Source organism: Coturnix japonica, chromosome 3 (genome assembly GCF_054131305.1).
Source record: "Coturnix japonica strain WE chromosome 3, WE-NBRP24, whole genome shotgun sequence".
Classification (NCBI taxonomy): domain Eukaryota; kingdom Metazoa; phylum Chordata; class Aves; order Galliformes; family Phasianidae; genus Coturnix; species Coturnix japonica.
The window spans coordinates 61,713,805-61,733,347 of NC_140665.1; the positions used below are offsets into that span (position 1 = coordinate 61,713,805).

The 19,543-nt window shown below is 37.0% G+C and overlaps 1 protein-coding gene across 10 annotated transcripts in view; it reads left to right on the plus strand.

Moving 5' to 3' along the window:
• Positions 1–17,913, plus strand: part of HS3ST5 (heparan sulfate-glucosamine 3-sulfotransferase 5) — a 185,297-nt gene extending 167,384 nt beyond the window's left edge. For all 10 annotated transcript variants that reach the window (XM_015858782.3, XM_015858784.3, XM_085541811.1 and 7 more), the window contains 2 exons: positions 11,810–11,948; positions 16,177–17,913. In XM_015858782.3, coding sequence (XP_015714268.1) covers positions 11,842–11,948; positions 16,177–17,107 — 1,038 coding nt within the window. In that variant the 5' untranslated portion in view covers positions 11,810–11,841 and the 3' untranslated portion in view covers positions 17,108–17,913. The remainder of the gene's footprint in view (positions 1–11,809; positions 11,949–16,176) is intronic.
• Positions 17,914–19,543: the final 1,630 nt, after the last annotated feature.

Consider the following 19,543-nt stretch of genomic DNA (forward strand, 5'->3'; position numbering starts at 1 on the left):
AAACCATGACAACAAAAAACAAGAAGCATTATTTTTGGAGCAGCCCTTCTGGGGTAATAAAAATGAAAACAATAGAAAAATTTCCCATATAAACTTCGGTTACATATGGTGAAATGGCAGCAAGAAGAATATATGGAATTCAAGGCCAAAATAAAATTCTTTTTTCCTTTCCAGTTCATCACATATCATTATACTAAATGAGGGGGCTGAAGAAAGTAAGAATTAACTGTTATCTTTTAAGTCTAGCAATTGCAAATGCAAAATGAACGTAATTCTGTAGACATGGTGCCAGAGGACAATGCAAACTAACGAAATAATGGTAGTCCTGCTAAATAATTTATGCATCATATCAAAAGCTGAATGAGATAAAGAAATGGAGAATCCATTTGAAAATTTGGATATTGCTCAAAGCTCTTCCTCCAGTGACTCCCAAGAGTCTGAGCATGGAGCACTAATAAACTGTGACCGTGTATAATTCATAAACTTTCACTCTTTTTTTTTTTTTTTTTTTTTTTAAGGCTTGCAGATTATAGTTAATAAAGGAACAAAGAGTAAAAAAACCCCTTTAGAAACTGAGAGGATATAAGCCAGCTGATTCCTCCATGTAGTGTACTCATAAAGGGCATCTGTTTTCATCCCAAACTGCACATATATCTGCCATTAAACATAGCACATAGAAAACTGGAAAAAACAAACTAACTAACTAACTAATTAAAAAAAAAAAAAACCTGCTCACATCATCATGTTTGTATTTGTGTTTTTATGACTGCTATTACAATGTGAGTTTATAACACCACAGAAGCTATTTTGAAATACTTTTTATTAATGGTATTCTGCTGCAGCTCACAGTTAATGTTCAAACTGTATTTGTTATATATCCATTCAATAGCAACAGGGCAGACTCAGAGCAAACCAGAGGATTCTGTCTGAAGGCAATGGGGTGTTTCTGAATGTTACACCTCAATGCTTCCTCCTCAAACAGCCATATTGGAAAGATATTATTAAACCATAAAAATCTAAAAATTACTTTCAAATAAGATTTGCTTCAAAATTATTTTTGCAATCACAGTACCAAGCCTGTGAAATCATGTTTTGAAAAGATGAGGTGTCAAGGAAGTTATTTTTAACTATTTGCATGTTAGCACTTTGTTATTTGAGCTCATGCATAGCACGATTCATTTACACATACAGACTTTTAGAGTCTGCTGTGGATCTTGTGGGTTTGGTGATTTCCCTTTCAATGAAATCTTTTTTTTTTTTCTCCAAGATTGTCTTGGAGATTTATTTATTTATTTATTTATTTCAGTCTGCCTGGAAACAGAGAGCAGTTTCTTGTGCTTTCTTGAGAGAAACCCTCTGCTTCCTACTTTGTGTACACATAGTCAGGGCACAGCACACTTCTCAACTATGCAACAGGTTTCAACCAGATGAATGGCTGCAACAGCACCTGCAGCTCTTGCTGCTGTGCATTGCAAGCAAATGGTCTGACTGTAGCAATAACTGAAATCATGAGGAATTTCCAAACAGCTTCCCAACAGTCATCAAAGGCACACAGAGAAACCACCCAGCACCATGAGGGTGCATTTGCAGATTTGTTGGCCTTGTTAGGTGGAAGAGAACAAGGATGACTGCTATCAGCAAGCCACAGAAGCAGATTCAGGACAGCTGCACATCAGTGATGCACTGCACTGATGCAGAGCTTGTCCTAAGGTGAGGAATGAAATCCTTCCAACCTTCAGTGTCTGCCCTACCTAGGCCTGAGAGCCTACCAAGTGTTATTTGAATATTGTTTACTTCATTAATTTCTGCCTACCATCAACTGAATAAATTATTCATCTGTAAATTTATAAATTATTCTACCAGCTCTATTGACAATTGAATAATATTGACCAAATAAATTATTAACTCTTTCCCCACCAATAGGCAAATAAATTATTTTTGCATATACTTTTTTCATCATTAGACCAACTCTTCCATCTGTTGAGACATTTTAAGGATGTCTGCAAAAGTTATAAGTAGAATCCATATTTTCAGAGGGAAACAGAGTTAGTTTAGCTTTCTTGTATACTTATTAACCAGTTGCTTTTGAATTCAGGTTTATATGTGGATGTGTTTTTGTACATTTCAAAGCCAATTAAACAAAATATTGAGACATTTTACAGTTAATTCTCAGCCAACCATCATTTTTGGAACTGTACAGAGTACTTAACCGCTTTCTACATTTGTATGAAATAGTCAATGTAGAGGCTGCAACCGGGCCGTGATCTCAAAAGAATATAAGTTCTGTAAATAAGTGTCAGGGACCAATACAGCCACACCAGACAGATATCTTGAGCAATGGCCACTTCAGATGTGGCACAGGCCAATGTTTATTTTAAGCTCCTGGATAAATCATCAGAACTTAAATTCCTGCCAAATCCATTGCTTCTCTTTCGCTCATTCATAGCTAACTTATGTGGCATGCAAATGATGGCCCTTCACTTTGGCATTCTCTCTAGCATAACTTACTATGCAAGTATAATTTGTCAGCATCTAAAAATGTGGATAGTCCGTGTGATACCTGATGTTATGCTGGTCAGGAAAAAAAAAAAATTAAATAATAGATAAATAAATAAATAAATAAACATCTCTCTGGGAAAGTGATGCTAAAAGTCAGAAGCACTCACAGAGAAAGAATTAGATTCTCTCTGTTCCATGGAGTGGATAGTTAGATAAAGTCTAACAGGCTAATTCTGCGGTTTCACTGTGAAATCTGGATAAGAGAAGTGAAAATACACGAAAGTTACTCTATAAGAAATGGACAGAGAATTTTTTTCATGTTAGTAAAGGAGCAGCCTTTATGTTTTGGTTGTCTTTCTATGTATATTTATATGTATATATTTAAAGCCATGGAGTTGACATATTTGCCAACCCCAAGACAGCAGTTACTTCTGCAGCTCACACTGCCCGTCAGGAGGAAGATGAATGATCTGTGTGTGGAAAGCAGAACTGCTCAGTGAGCAGAGAGCTTGTTTATAAGGAGCTCTCCAGCACCAAGCAGCTCTGTAACACCTGGTTGCACAGATATGAGCTGTCTCTCCTTTTCCCCTTTCTTCTCTTCCCAGACGGAGGCTGTGAGCTGTCACTCGGGCAGTGTAGCACTGTATTATTGGCCTTTAAAACACATGCACAGTAGAAAATCACAGCTCTTTCATTTTCTGAGAAAACTGTTAATAGGTCTCCCTTTCTCACAGAGGTGTTATAACAAGTCCCTGGTTAAACTGACATTGATATTTTCACTTGGATTTCCTCATTAAAATAAGTGGCACTACTTAGAGAAGTGTTATGTTCAAGACTTACAGGGGAAGAAGCACTTTGATTTTACATTTTGAAAATTAACCTAATGGTCTTTGGGTTCAATTACTTAAAATTCTGTACCCCTAAAAGAAATCCCATCGAATTACAAGACATAGAAACATACCAAAATGTATGGAGAGAAAAGGGAAAGGTAATAAAAGTATGATCACTGGGTGTAATCAGAGACAAGGCTGTAGGAATGCTATCTGCAACACTGTTTAGAAGTGAAAGAACAGGACCACAAGGAAACAAAATTACATTCAGTTGTCCTGTGGTATTTTGCAGTAACATCTCACTGCACCTGGACATTTGTATCACTCGTAGAAAAAAAGGACTTTTCTCACTGCTGATTTCTTCAGTTTAGCAACCAGAGCAAGACACTGATGTGCAGGCAATAGGTATTACCCACTGCACATAGCATAGGGATTGGCAACACTGTCGCTAAGGCCAATGCATCTATCCGTGGAACGCACGGACAAAGATTTGGCTGCAAAGAAATGCATAAATTATTTTTGATAACATGTTCCTATAGACACACATGCATGTGTATATGTATTACCTCATACACTGGAATTTTTATTTTATTTTTTTTCACTGGGGAGTAAATCCATGGGGAAAATCTACTTAGGTGGTATTTTTTTTACTGAAAATGCAATGTACCAGCAAAATATATTTGCAGCTTGAATAAGTTTTTGCTGTTAGTTTCCCCATCAATGCTTTTCACTCCTTGTAATGTTTTACATGCAATTCAGTTTTGCGTTTTTAAAGGAAAATCACACAAAATGTTGCTGAGGGGAGCTGCAGGAAGCCATCTGGATTTTGCTACTGTAATACCTAAGAGGAGAGTTAGTTAAAATTGTCTACCAGTCTGCAGTTAATGAGAGAATCTCCAAAGAGTTTTTCATATGTTTAATTTCAGATACAAAATTATTTGGGAAATGGCAATTTTTCCAGTATGGTGGGGGAAAAAAAAAAAAAAAAAAAAAGTGTAATAGACTACAAGTGCAACTCAAAGTAGTGGAAAAGAACTTTTTAAGGTTATAAGTGTATGAAAAGTTGTAATTTTATTCTACCCTGTGTCATACTAAGCAATACAACTCTGCCTTTTTTACATCCCATTCATGGCACTAACACTGTTCATGACAAATGTGGTATTCTAAAGGAAGGCCAGAAATTAGCTCTGGATATCTTCTTAACATTCTGAGGACTCATAATATTATTCTGCTCTTTCCCGGATGGAATTAAAAACAAACAAACAAACAAAAAAGAAAACAGTGACAACAACAAAAAACAGTTTACTGCTATTTTAACAGTGCTATTGGCCTCCTTTTATGATTTCTTTCTCAACTTTTGCAGTCATTACTCCTCTGTCTTCCACTTTACTGTCTTTTGCTCCTCAAACCTTGTTTTTTGCCTTTGATTGCTGTTTTCAGTTTCAGCTGCCATAATGCCAGCTGGAGGAGATGAGGATGGTATTCTCTTACGAGGAGTGTAAAATTAGTATCTATTATAAGATTTCCACAGTCAGCGATACAGTTCCACAGGTTTCCTAACTCACTGTCATCGGCTACAACATTCCTGAGAAACGAAGCAGAAAAGAAAGGTTATCATTTCAGAAGAAAAAGAGGAGAGTTGCTGAGGAAATGCCATTAATTTGAAGAAAAGGGTTAACCCTATCAGATTAATCTTGTACTCCATGAAGAGCAGTGCCGGGTAATATAGCCAGGAAGCTGGCAAGGAGACAGGCACATGTATTTTGAACTAATGAAATCCTATTAACATCTATGCACTTGGAAGTGTTCCTGGAGCACTGTAGCTAAGCATGGAACATGGTAGCCTAGTCATCTTTCAGCAGAATGCAACCGCCTGCCTTACGAGCTCAGATGCAATAAAGCAGTTTTCCTAAGCAGCTGTGTCTGAGACCTCAAGGGCATCAGAGCGTCTGAGATTCCTAACTACCCAGACAATCTGGCAGCAAATCTGCTTGGCAAAGGGCTGTGCAAAGGCAATAGCCAGCTTTGGAGTTGTTTCTTCCCTCCTATCACCACTTTGTTTGATGTCCTTCATTAAGACTAAAAAATGAAAATAATAAAGAAAAAAGGTCAGACTGAGAAATAAGGGAGACTAAGAGCTCTTTACAGGCTTCTGTACTGTTGTCATTTGGCACACTGTCTAGGTATAGTGAAACTACATGTAAATGAATACTGAGATACCTAGAATTAAGTGATACCATTTTCTATGGGGATCAGATATCCAGGTGTAACATGCAAGTCAACCACAAGGGGCTAGGGATACAAATCACAAATGCTATCCTTCAGTACTAATAGTGTGCTGATTTTTTCCAAAGGAGCATGTGTTTTCTTATCTAAGTTATGCATATAAGTGTTGATTCTGTGGATGGTCTTTCAGAGCAAGGCAGCCATTCTAGACAAAGCATATATTACCACTTCATTATACAAAGAACTGGCTTTGAGGGAGGCTTAACGGCAGTTGTAAATGTCAAAACTCTACAATAGCAGATAGGAAAAGGTATTTTTAAGTTATTGTCACAGCAGTGGCATAAGATTCTAGGAAATCTTCATGTTAGAGTTTATCTGCAACCACTACTGTTTTCTGTCATCTTTGCTGACATTTTCTGCTCTACTGTTTCAGTCAGTATAAGTTACGAGGAGAAAAGGACATGCTTAGAAGGCAGAGACATTTAAGTGAATCTGTGAACTTGTTCCCTGTAGTGAAAGGCTTTCCATCTTCTCTTCCTTCAGGCCTTGAAATGTGTTCAAATGTTATTTCATCCCATCTCACTCAGTAGTACTTATGCTAGAGAGAAAAAAAAAAAAGAAAAAAAGGGGATAAATTCTACCAGTTTTTAGGCTATTCAGTGATTGTAGGAATGAAAAATCCTTTCTCTAATAAAAAGTCACGTTCTGCTTTATCGTGATTTTTGCATCTTTTTAATATTCTCCACATAATGAATTACCCCTCTTGTAATTAACCTGTGTGAGTAGGTACTGGGAAAAAAATGCAGAGGATGTGTATCTTATCCTTACTACTTGACACTTTTTAATAGCAAACTAGCACATGGGAAAGGAGGAGATGGAGGAAACTACAGGAGGATCAGGATTAAGATGCTTTTCTTGCCGTAGTATGAAGATCATGAACTGAAGAGCTGAAGCACACATTTTCAGGGATAAATTCCCTCCTTTCCCAACCACCTTGTTTTCCATTCACAGATGAAGTCTAAGTGATTGATTTATGTGAGTTTTACTCACAGCAAGAAACGCAAGAAACTGTAAGACATAATGCAGAAACAAGAGAAATAGAAAAGTGCTGCGCGATGAGCTCCATGACTTGTTTTCTCAGTCACTATGTTTGAATTCCACCTAAATTCAAAAATATGTATGCAACGCATGAAGACAAATATTTGTTGGTCAGCAGATGACCCCTGCTGGTGTGTAAAACAAAAATAATCTAAGCTAATTCATTGATAAATTCAATTTTTAAAAAACACAACATCCTAGTTATTATTTCTTCAGTCTTCCTTGTGCATAGTTTCCTATGATTTTTTCCTATGACTTCGATTGCCACATCACTCCATCAGCACTCTCTCTCAATACTCTGTTTATCAAAGATTTAAGTATTGCTTTCTTATACTTCTCTCCATAATCAACCACACTTCATTCATTTATCAGTAGGACCTTCTATTCTTTGCTATCTGTGTCAGAAAATTTCCTTCTGATCATTTTCAAATAACATTCTGGTGTTTTTTCTGTCTCCCTGTCAATTTATTTGGGATGAGTGAGTACAGCAACCGTTTTGGGGTTCGGCTTTTCTGGAAAACTTGTTATATTATCAAATTCAAACTTCTGTCAGTGGTGGTATCATTATCAATTACGTTATTTGTTTTTTTGTATTTTTGTTTTTCCATCTTCTCCCATTTAATTTAGCCAGTGAAATAGGATTTTGACTTAGTCACAAAAATTTTAGTTCATTTAGTCAGTGATGTGGTATAGTGTCATATAAGGGCATAATTGCTTCCTTCTCACAGATGTCCATCCATTTCAGTGCCACTGAGTTTCTGTCTTGGTACTTAAAAAAATTCTGAAAGTCCTGAATTTGATTTTTTGAAATAACATGGGATCTCTGCTTCTTAAAATCACACTTAGGCCATAAATCTTCTTCAATCTAATTGATATCTGTTGTGATGAGACTCATTTTCCTCTCTTTCCTTTCGTTCATCTGGCTTGTCACTTCAGGTCCTTCACAGCCACCAGAGTGAATGATGCTGTTGCTTGATTATGTCAGCATGGCCTCCCCTAGCACATTCCTTTCACTTCAATACATATCTGATAAGTCTTGATAAGGCTTTTGATTTTACACATATTTTCCATCTTTAATTGGAACTTAATTTGGCTTTGACTTAACTTGACAATAAAACTAACTTGTGGAGTTCATGAAAAATTTACTCCATTTGTCCAGCACATGCAATGTTTTCCTTTACCCACAATCACCTCTCCAAGAAAAGTGAATCTGTTTTTCTGTTGGTATTATCATTATAGTTCTACATGATCTTATTCACTATGTTCTCGTGGCAATTCATTCAACAAACACCTTCTTCTCACCTGTATTCCTCCATGGTAAATGGGTTTGGATGATGAATTCGTATCAGTACACTAATGAAACTTATTTATTTGACACAACTATATTAATATAACAAGTTAGATCAGCTGTTCATCTGCAATTCATGAAGTAGCTTACCTATTTTTTTTCTTTACATGATACTGCATACAGTTGCATTTCTAGAAATCACAAGTTCTACATTGTGAATTATGTTGTTCTTATTCATTGTAGATTACCTCTTGCGTATCCAGGAAGATACTTTCATCTTGTATTTGCATATTTAATTAGATTACTCAAGACAGGTATTTGTGATGTAAGCCCACTGGACTGCACAGCAGTATGCTGTTGTCTCCTTTGGTAGAATGTTCCACATTCAGCATCAGTTCTGCCAGATGCTTCCCCAAGCCTTTTCCTGCTGCTCAGAAGCTGGTGTGTCAGTTCAGTCATGGTCCATAACAGAGAGTAAAATTCCAAAACTAAAACCCTTATTTGCCTCAAATAACTGCTAAAATCTTGTCACCTTGGATTACATTTTATCTTGCCTTCCAGCTTCTTATTAAGTTTAAAAGTGCATATTCCCTATGGTAAACTTTGTGCAGCCTATAATGTGTCCCAAAATTTTCATTTCTTCCATCCGATGTGTTAGTCTTCAGCAACATTTCTGCCTTAGGGGCCTTCACCTTAATCGCATTCTGGTTGCACATAACCCCATGGCCTAAACAGTTCTGTCCTCTCCTCTGTCTCTACGTTTATGGTAAAATGTAGCCTTTCTGAAGCTGAAATACATTTTTTTTTTTTTCTTTTCTAAATTTAGTTTTATGGAAACAACTAAAATCTGAGGAAGGTGCTATATTAGCCAGAATCTCACAAGAATAATACTTTCTTCTTAGATGTTAAATTAGATGCTGAAAGTGATAACAAAAATTACATAAGCAAACAAATAATGTTGCATATGCATTTCCAGTGAGTGTTCAATACCTGTTATTTTGTCAAAAAGTTTTCAATACGTGGAAATACACATAAATACATACACAGTGCAAACATGATTGTCTGGTTTTTTTCTCTTCTTTAACTGAATTATACTGCACACCTGAATATGGAGGGAATAAGACCTTGTGGAATCTAATTCCTAAAATAGTTTGTCTTTCATTTTGTCTTTAATTTGATTTCATTATGGCCTGATGACCTTCACAGCTTCAAGGAGACCTGCAGGCAGGAATTAACAGGAGTCTGAGGGTATGCATGAGGGAGAACATGCTGCCAACACTTTAGTTTCGTGTAGAGAGGTCTGTATATGTTTTGTGAGAAAGAAAGTTCAGAACGAATAACACTGACAAGATACTATTATTTAGAAAAAGCAGCACTGAAGGATTTTAACCTGGAAAACTATGAAAGTTTTGTATCTTTGTCATTATGATTTCTTTCCCAACCTCTTTTTTTTAATTAAATAATTAAGACAATAAACAGCAGCTGTGTATCAGCACAGAGAAACAGCATATGTGCATTTTTCTTAAATTATAAGATTCATTTAAAAAATACTAAAAAAAGATAGAATTTTATCACGTAGTTAGGGCACTAGACAGGAACATAGATATCTCAAATTGAATTCCACTTGTACTGTAGATTTTCTCTGTGACCTTAAACAAATCACTTAATCTCTCTCTATCTTTGTTCTTTATTTATTTTTAAGGTATGATACTTACTCTGTCTTAATATTTATATTGTAAATTCCTTTTATTCTGTTTTATATGATTCTTGTTGTAATAAGGATCTTACCTAAAAATTCCTACTGTAGAGCTTCATATATACATGTGAAAAGGAAGTTGTTCTGTATGTATACAGCCATGACCTGCCTGTATAAAGAGTTACTATAGCTGCTAGCACACCAGGAGTGACACAGATTCAGCCAGACTCAAGGCTTCAGTGCTGCATGGTAGAGATGATGGGGGTGGACTTACAAAGGCTTTCTCTGTAGCAGTAAAAGAAGTGTGCTTGAAACTGACTATTCTACCATCCCGGTGACAACCATTATGGATTGATTTATATCCATACCATTCATCTCACCTGCATACTGACTTTTGGGACTGTACAGTTTTGGGCTTGTGCTGGTTTTCAAACTGTACAATAGAGTCTTGTGAGAGTTTCCTGGGACAAAAATTTAACACCATGGGCAGGGCAAAGAAACATTTGCAGGCTCTGTTTATCAATGGACAGCCATATCTGTCACACCTTTACCTCCAGCAGGAGCAGGGAGGTAATCATCCCCCCCGTACTCAGCAGTGATGAGGCTGCACCTAGAGTAATGTGTTCAGGGTCCCCTCACTACAAGAAAGACATTGAGGCCCTGGAACATGTCCAGAGAAGGGCAACAAAACTGTTGAGGGGTCTGGAGCACAAATCTTATGAGGAATGGCTGAAGGAGCTGAGATTGTTTAGTCTGGAGAAGAAAAAGCTCAGGAGAGACCTCATTGCACTCTACAAGTTCCTGGAGGGAGGTTGTGATGAGGAGGGTTTTGGCCTCTTTGAGAAGAGAAGGCTCCAGTGAGACCTCATTGCAGCCTTGCAGTACATGGAGGGAGCTTAAAAACAAAAAGGGGATCAACTTTTTACGTGAGCAGAGAGTGAGTAATTGAACAGGGGGAAATGTCTTTAAAGTAAAAGAGGATAGATTTAGGCTGGTTGTCAGGAAGAAACTCTATTCAGAGGGTAGTTAGACCCTGGCACAATCTGCCAAGAGAAGCTGTGGTGCTCCGTCCCTGGAGGTGCTCAGATCCGGGTTGAATAGGGTTCTGGACAGCCTCAGATGGGGGGTGGCAGCCCTGACCATGGCAGAGGGTTGGGACGATAGTGGGCTTAGGGATAGAAGAGAAAATAGAAATTAAGTGGGGAATAATGTCAGCTACTCTAATGTGGAAAGATCAGTGCTGGGAAGGAAAGACTGGTGAGCTGCAGATCTACCCTGGCTCACCATCTGAACTCTTCCTCACAACTCAAAAATTCATGTATTTTATTTATAAAAGGAATATCCATCATTTTTCAGGAAGGAAGCTGACTGCAGCTTCATACCGGGGTTTTCCTCTGCTGTAACAAGCACCTGGAAAGTCCTTAGTGTAAGCTCTGCTCTGCAACAGTCAAAATATCAGTGTGTTAACAGGATTGTTTTCATCAAAAATTTAAAACATATCACTCTATGAGATATTATGAAGAAAATTCACTCTCTCAAGCAAACCAAATGGATTTAGTAGTCTCTGGCACATATTATAAAAGGAAATGTAAGTCCATCTTTGTTGCTGAAATCATGTTCAAGGAATTCTCCACAGAACAACCTAAAATGACACACAATGAGACCTGATAAGACGCATCACACATTTACGTTTGTACTACTCTTAAAATTTTCCTTGTGTCCATCCTAGCTGCACACTTAACAGATCTGCCACCAGAAGCTTGCTGGCACAGATCAGGAAATAAATTTATTTCTGTTCAGCTTACTCTCTAATAATATAAAAGAAACACGGTAAGCAGGTCACAGACACTGTGGATACAAGACCTGCAAGCCCAGTGACTGATGTTATTACAAGTCTACAAAGCCAAACCCTGCATTGTAGGTTTTTGATATCCCTGATTTATGGAGCAGAACCATTACTTTCAGAATTATCTCTCTCTAGCCCAGATACACTGCCTGGTGTTGCCATGTGGGAAAAAGAGTAGTAAACAAAGTTTTAACTTCTAATTTTACAGTTTGAAAAGATTTTTGGCAATGTGACTCAGTCATTTGCAACTGATGGAAGACCTGTTACTTAACATTACACTGCATATTTCTTACTGATGAGAGCTTTATGTGTTCTTCTCTCTGCAGACTGAAGAAGTCCTGAAGATTGATGGAGGGCCATGCTATTCAAACAGCAGGTGTTGCTGAGACAGAAGCTCTTTGTGCTAGGCAGCCTTGCTATTGGAAGTCTCCTATATCTAGTTGCCAGAGTTGGGAGCTTGGATAGGTAAGTTGTTCACTAGCCACTCTCGTAATTGCAAATGAACTCAGATTGCACAAGCTTTTCTTTAGGGAATCTATTTCTTTTTTCATTTTTTAGCTTCTATTCATGTATAGACCAACCACTCTACAACTGATTTTCATTATTCTTTCCTTCCCTCTGTAGAATAGGAATAGGAAAACAAAGTTGCAGGTCATCCCTGTCAAAGCATTTCTGTCTGTCTATTTGCATTCTAAGCACATTGTCACTTATTTTCAGAGAAGAAATAAAACAACATCCTGTAAAAATATCATTAGTGTAGCTCATTTTTTTGTCTCTGCACATCTGTGTGTTGACCTCTACTTTCAGCAAAACAGTTTTGATATATTTATACATCATACTTCTAAATTTATGAGCAAGCAATTAATGTGCTACAGTGGCAGTTAAAATTAAGTATGAGTCTGCAGAGTAGCTCGTCAAGTTTTAAATACTATTTCATTTGAAAGATTGCTGCAGGGCTTGAAAATTTTTTAGCTACATTAATTAGCCAGTATTTTCTGGAGTTGAAAGTGCCAAATGAAAAGGTTGCTTCTGCAAGTGATTTCCTGGGAAGCAGTAGAAAATCTGGGAGAGGAAATCAAAAAGTATTTGGTACTTTTGATCAGGTTAATTTTTGACTGGTTACTGACAGTGTGACAGTGGTGCTACTCACAGTGTCCATTCTCTTTCTGCCACCTTCACAGTGGTCCAAGATTGCTCTGATAGGCTCTGTACAAAGACAGGGTAGAAAAGACTGTTTTGAAAGAATGAATGAAGACTTCAGGATTTCCAGAAACTGGTAAATAGCTTTTGTGCACTGATGTTGCTTTAGTGATCTTCTTTTAAATGATGAAAAATATTAGTTGAGTTCAGAACTATAACACTACAATATCTGGCATCCACTGTACTCCATCTCAGGTCAATAGCTGCCTTCTTCAGTTGTATAACCCAGTTTCAGAAGAAGAGAGAGACCATGTTGTCAACTAGGACTAAATGGATTGCTAATTAGGCCCCAAGATTTTTAGTTTTCTTCCCCTGGTGGTAGAAATATCTCTAATGCTTCAGAGGTGGAAACTTCACTGTGACTACAGAGATTCTGGAAATGGACACAGAATTCCGTATTAGTTCCTGAAATGGCATGTTTTATACAGGGAGGCATAAAATCTAATTAACCTTATGCTATTACCTATGCTTGCACATCTTCAGAATTTACTGATGGCCATAAAATTATCTTGCCACAATATTTGACTCATTGACCTCCTGAGGCACTGAATTCCACCATTTTCATATACATAATGTTGCCACTGGAAGTAAAACCCTGTTTCATTTTCTTCCATTACTCAAAGTGTAAAATACCGTGCTGCCAAAAAGAAACCCTTTATTTGGACTCATTATGAAAAAAAGAGAGAAAGAATGCTTAGAAAGCATAAGACAGATGAACAGACCAGAAATATTCTGCTACACTATAACCCAAGCTAAACTTGAACAAGAGATCTGGGCATTTCTCATTGCAGGGGTTGTCTCAGGAATTATTTGAGTTCCCTTAGGAAATTAACAATAGCTTACCTGATTCACTGAGTCATAAAGTCTTATAAGCTAAGTACCTCCCCACAGAGAAGGTCCCGGTCTTTCCGATCACAAATGAACAGAGCTACTTCACAAAGGTTTGTCCTTAACAATTCTGAGGAAATCTGTGTGTGTCTTCAAAATGTTTAACTTTCTCATTGGAATTACAGGGAGTCTCCATACCCAATTTTGATGTTTTGAACTCCTGGAACCAGGCTTGTAGCATTTTATCACTGTGACATCTGCTTTGGAAGCAAATTAGCAACCATTCTGGATCAGCAGAGAAACTGCATGCAGCATCACTACTTGTTAAGATTGCCCAGCTGTCTTTTAGCTGTTTAGCTACTTGTCAGAAATATATAATTCTGAGATGAACTGCTCTACACTGGATTTTCTCAAGAAGAAGACTCAGAAAAGCAAAAATATCAATGTAGTAAACAGCTGCATATTAGGATTCAGCTACCAAGATGTGACATCCTGATTAGTCTTGAGACAGTCATGATCTTTTATAGGATATTTGTATTGTTTGGAGAGGAGAAGTAACAGGAAATTGTAATGGAATGTAAAGTGTTGAGGAAGGACTTTTAAAAACATTCAGTCTTTCTCTCAGGCTAGAGGATATCTTGAATATTTGTTTACTTTTAAAGGAAACAACCCTGTTTGACAAGCTGTTGTGTTATACTGAAGGCAGTGCTATCTTTTTGAGGAAAAGAGATAAAATTAGTTGAGATGTGTCTGGAACTGCTGTTGTGGAACATTTTTGCTTGAAAACAAATCACAAATACACAGAAGGAGATGGAAGAGCAGAACAGAGAGAGGGATTGCAGCTTCTGTTTTTTATGCTAGTAACTTTTACCTCCTTACTGCAGAATGTCTCTTAGCAGTCCCACCATAGCCTAAATTGTGCCACTGTCAAGTTAAAATACTGTTTTCAGACATTTTGTTTGTTGTGTTGGTTGGTTTGGTTTGGTTCTCTTTTTACTGCCAAGTTTGAGTCAGCGTTGCAATAATACAGTTTTTGTGACCAAATCAGGATCTTACTTTGTAGACAGCAAAAAACAAGGAGAAAAGAGTGGAAACTTAAAAAAAGAAATGACAACAGGAACTCACTTCTCCTAACACTTTGTCATTAGTGTGCAGGACTTAGATAAAGCTCATGTGAACCCAGCAAACTCACCTGGGATGTTTCTTCAGATCTGTCTGGGCAGAGTATATCTCAGCATTGAGATAGTGAAGGAAACAGTTATTGGGTCAGCTGGGAGCTAACCTTTTTACTTTGTCCCAGCCATTCATTGTCCTAGCATCAGTGTCAAATTAGAGACTCCAACAGGCAGTGATGGATGGAAGAGCCAAAAAGAAAATAAATGATTCTGTCCTGAAAGCAGGGTTTGAATAATATACAGTAAATGAATGAAGGCCACATACTGAGGAAACAGAATAAATACTGAATACCTAAACAGCTATTAATGAGCACTGCCCATCTGGTATACCGGCTGAGGCAGGGGGTCCTGTGAAAAATAATAGCATGTGGTCATGTAATTTAAAAACAGTATCATAATATATATGCACAGCAAGCTCATATTAAAATTGCCTAGGCAACCTTTGTTCTTACATATCTTTAATTTTTGAGATCATGGCTCTACAAATTAATTGACATTTTTTTCTGTTGGACTTTGGAAACTCTCTCTACATACCTGTTTCATCTTCAGTGTAACACTGGCTTGTTTAATGACCAAAGCACTGTTTGGCAGTGAAAGTGTGGGCTTATTCAAGGCTTTGTTGTTGCAAAATTTAAAAGCTTCTCTTAATGAATCACTTCTTACATTTGTTGACATGATATATGAGAAGGAAGGATTAGAATAGTAGAAAATATGTGAAATAATTGAAGGTAAATACAAAAGAGTAATGCAAACATCATGCAGGAGCAATAGAGAAAATAGAGTAAAACACAAAGATAGGTTCAGTGAGAAGAAGCACAAGTGATGATAAGAAAACAATATCTGTAATGATGCAATAAATGTATTTTTGAAAATCTGTCTTCTTTCTGTGCCTCTGCTGATCATGTCTGTTTCAGAATCCTGGTCTTTCTGGTTACGTCCCAGGAATACTGGGTATACTATATACAGGATTGAAAATATTGAGGGGTGATGCCTTGAAAGATATTTTTGATCCCCTTTGCTCCTTTTCACTAAAAGAGATAACCCTGGATCAACAGTTACTTAAGTCAACAGCACAATGGGAAGTAACAGGAAATAACTCAGGCTAGAATAGATCAAGTGTTGGAAAAATAGGACTTAGATGAACTAGATTTTCAGATCAAAATGGCCAAATAAAACTCATCTTAGAATGCTTTAAAAGCTGCTGAAGCAACCTCAAACCAATCAGTAATGTGAGAAGCGAGGTAAGGTTCAAGAAGCTCAAAGAACAGTAATAAGCATTCGTTTGAGCAGAACAGTAGAAGAAGCAGGGACTCAACCAGAACACAGTGAAATAACAGAATAAATAAACAAATTGTTTACACTAATTACTAATCTCCGACGGAATAAAATACAAGTTGAAAGACACCACATTGCAAAAGGTTTCTGTGAGCACTGTGATCTTACCTTAAGAGCTGCCCTCTGTTTACAAATATCTTTTCCATTGATTGCAGACTGCAACCCCTCTGCCCCATCGATGGTCGATTTGGACCCCGCAGCCAGGATGAAATCCCGCTGCGAGCTCTGCAGTTCAAGCGAGGGCTACTCCATGAGTTCCGTAAGGGCAATGCCACAAAGGAGCAAATACGACTGCACAATCTGGTTCAGCAGCTTCCCAAGGCCATCATCATTGGAGTGAGGAAAGGAGGCACACGTGCACTGTTAGAGATGCTGAATCTTCACCCTGCAGTGGTCAAAGCTTCTCAAGAGATTCATTTCTTTGACAATGATGAGAACTATGCCAAGGGGATTGAGTGGTACCGGAAAAAAATGCCTTTTTCTTACCCTCATCAAATAACAATTGAGAAAAGCCCTGCATATTTTATCACTGAGGAAGTACCTGAAAGGATTTACAAAATGAACTCGTCTATCAAATTATTGATCATTGTCAGGGAACCCACCACAAGAGCTATTTCTGATTACACTCAGGTGCTGGAAGGCAAGGAAAGAAAGAACAAAACTTACTACAAATTTGAAAAGCTGGCTATTGATCCTAATACCTGTGAAGTGAACACTAAGTATAAGGCAGTGAGAACCAGCATCTACACAAAACACCTGGAAAGATGGTTAAAATATTTCCCAATTGAGCAGTTTCATATCGTAGATGGAGACCGGCTCATCACAGAACCACTGCCGGAACTCCAGATGGTCGAGAAGTTCCTAAATCTTCCTCCGAGGATAAGTCAGTACAATTTATACTTCAATGCCACCAGAGGGTTTTATTGCTTGCGATTTAACATTGTCTTTAATAAGTGCCTGGCAGGTAGCAAGGGACGCATTCATCCAGAGGTGGACACCTCTGTCATTACCAAATTGCGCAAGTTCTTTCATCCTTTTAATCAAAAATTTTACCAGATCACTGGGAGGACATTTAACTGGCCCTGACCTAAACTTCATGCAACATTTTCGGATGCATCTGAGGCATGCAGTAATGTCTCTACTAAAATATGCACTTTTGACATAGTATCAAAGTAATGTTTTTCATGCATACGTGTACATATGCAGTGTGTGACCAAATATACAGTGGGATCAATTTTTTCTACAGAATAGTAACTAACATTAATTTACCGTCAGCATAGTTGCATCTTCTAAGCTATACTAATAAAGGACAAAGAGGTACTTAGGGAAATAAAGTCCAACACCATTAAAAGGGTCAGTGTTCCTCTTGCTTGAAGTGTTTATGTGACATACTTATTGATCTAAGCAGAATTTTAGTTTATGTCATACAAATTCATGTCAAAAGTCTGTGAAGCTGTAAGAAAGCATAATATTCAGGCTATATTTGGTATGTGTATTGCTGAAGGAATACTGACACTTTAAATACCATGCTGAATTTTTACAATGAGAGTGGATAGTACTATTTTCTTATTATTTGAAATTAATATCTCATTAAACTACATTGGTTTGGAGTTCCTGTGGTGAGTTTGCACTATTGTTTTATTGTATGGACCATAGTGTCACTTGTAGCATGTCAATCATGTGTCAAAAAAAAAGTCAAACAACTTTTTCTTCTATGATTGAGTGTTGACAAAGACAAACATCATGTACATAGTGTACAATGTTTGTAAATACTGGTTTCACACTAAGTAATTCTATTTTGTAAACTGAATATGGCTATTTAATTTATTGTGAAAATTAAATTTATTGTGGTATTTAAAAATGGAATGGATTAAAATTACCTATATGCACAACCGTTATTCACCTTTCTTTGATGTATATCAGTGCAGTTACTTAAACTGGACAAACCATGTTCATGTTTGTGCAAGAGTTGCGTGTGGAAACTTGGTTTCTGAACAGCTGTGATAACTGATATATGAGGTGAAGATGAGTTTATTAAAAAACTCAACCATATGGGGATATGGTGTTATACACAGCTCAAAGAACATTACTGCTGTTCTGTTACAGCACTTTGCAATAATTAATTCAATTTCAATAACCCATGAGGCTAAAGAACGACTCTAAAAGATTACTGTAACCAAGTATATCAGAAAAGCAGAGCAGCCATTAAAACCAAAACAACAGAGAGAAAAAGTAGATCAGAAGAGCTACAGAGATTTCATCATAGGAAGCCAGTAATGTTTCGGAAGTCAGGGAAAACTGTATAACTGTTTTGATACCTCTGCTTTTATCTGATAACTCATGCTTCTGCTCAGAAACAACCACACTGTTGTTAGCATTTGCATAAACAGGTAGCTCAGCTCGTGTTTCCATTCTTGTCAGTAAGTGACAATAAATTAGTACAGAAAGTGAGTGTTTTAATGCTTTATACATTGTATGACCCTTAAAGATTAATATGAAAAGCAGTAGGAATATTTGGAAAATGCATTTTAAATTAAGAAGGAAAAAAGAGAAAAAGAAAACTGGCCTCTACAGATTGATAGGGATATGGGTTATGGAAGGTATCCAGAATATCTGCAAATTCTGAGCTACAATAGCAGAGTAGTTAGTAATACAGATTATAATAAGATCAAGTTTTCCCTGTGGACTGTTTAACTGGCTCAGCGATTTGGAAGCATCAGTTTTCTAAATAAGTGATTTTTAAATCTCTAGTGAGAGATTGCTACTTGTCTTGCTGTTTTTTAATCGTATGTGCTAGCACAGTGAGCAACGTGCCCTTTCTTCATGCTAATTCAGAGTCTTGCCAACACAACACAGTAGAGCATATGTGGAATTTTCCTGAGAAGCTACAGTACTACACACTGATTTCCTGCACAACAGCCGTTTATCATGCCCACATCCATACGTAGAGACTGAGGCATTTAACTCACCTAATAGCACTCAAAGAGAAGACTTCACCTATTTTAAAATTTGCACAATCTTCAGTTGACCAGTCAGGTACCAGATGGCTTTTGTGGTACTTATTGGCTTAAGGTAGTCTTGTCTACAAGCTCCAAAAAAGGGTTGAGACATATTTTCAATGAAAGGGATAAGTTAGGCCAAAGGTATTTCAGGCCTTAACATATACATCTGAAGTGAACATTTCCCTGTATTGTCCTGGAAAAAAAAAATAAAAATAAAAATAAAAATAAAATAAATAAAATAAAATAAAATAAAATAAAATAAAATAAAATAAAATAAAATAAAATAAAATAAAATAAAATATAAAATAAAATAAAATAAATCACAGCAACTGGTTTAAAAGGTAAAGATTACTCATGAGAGTCAGCTGGATTGATCTACAGCTTCTCATTTGCAATCTTGGAGATACAAGAAGAAATGTAGGTGATATCCTTGGCAGATCTGGTGCAAAAAATAAAGCACAGAGAAATAGTCAGGAATAGTAGGGGAAGAAAGAGAAATCAGAGGCACTGGAATGTGTTA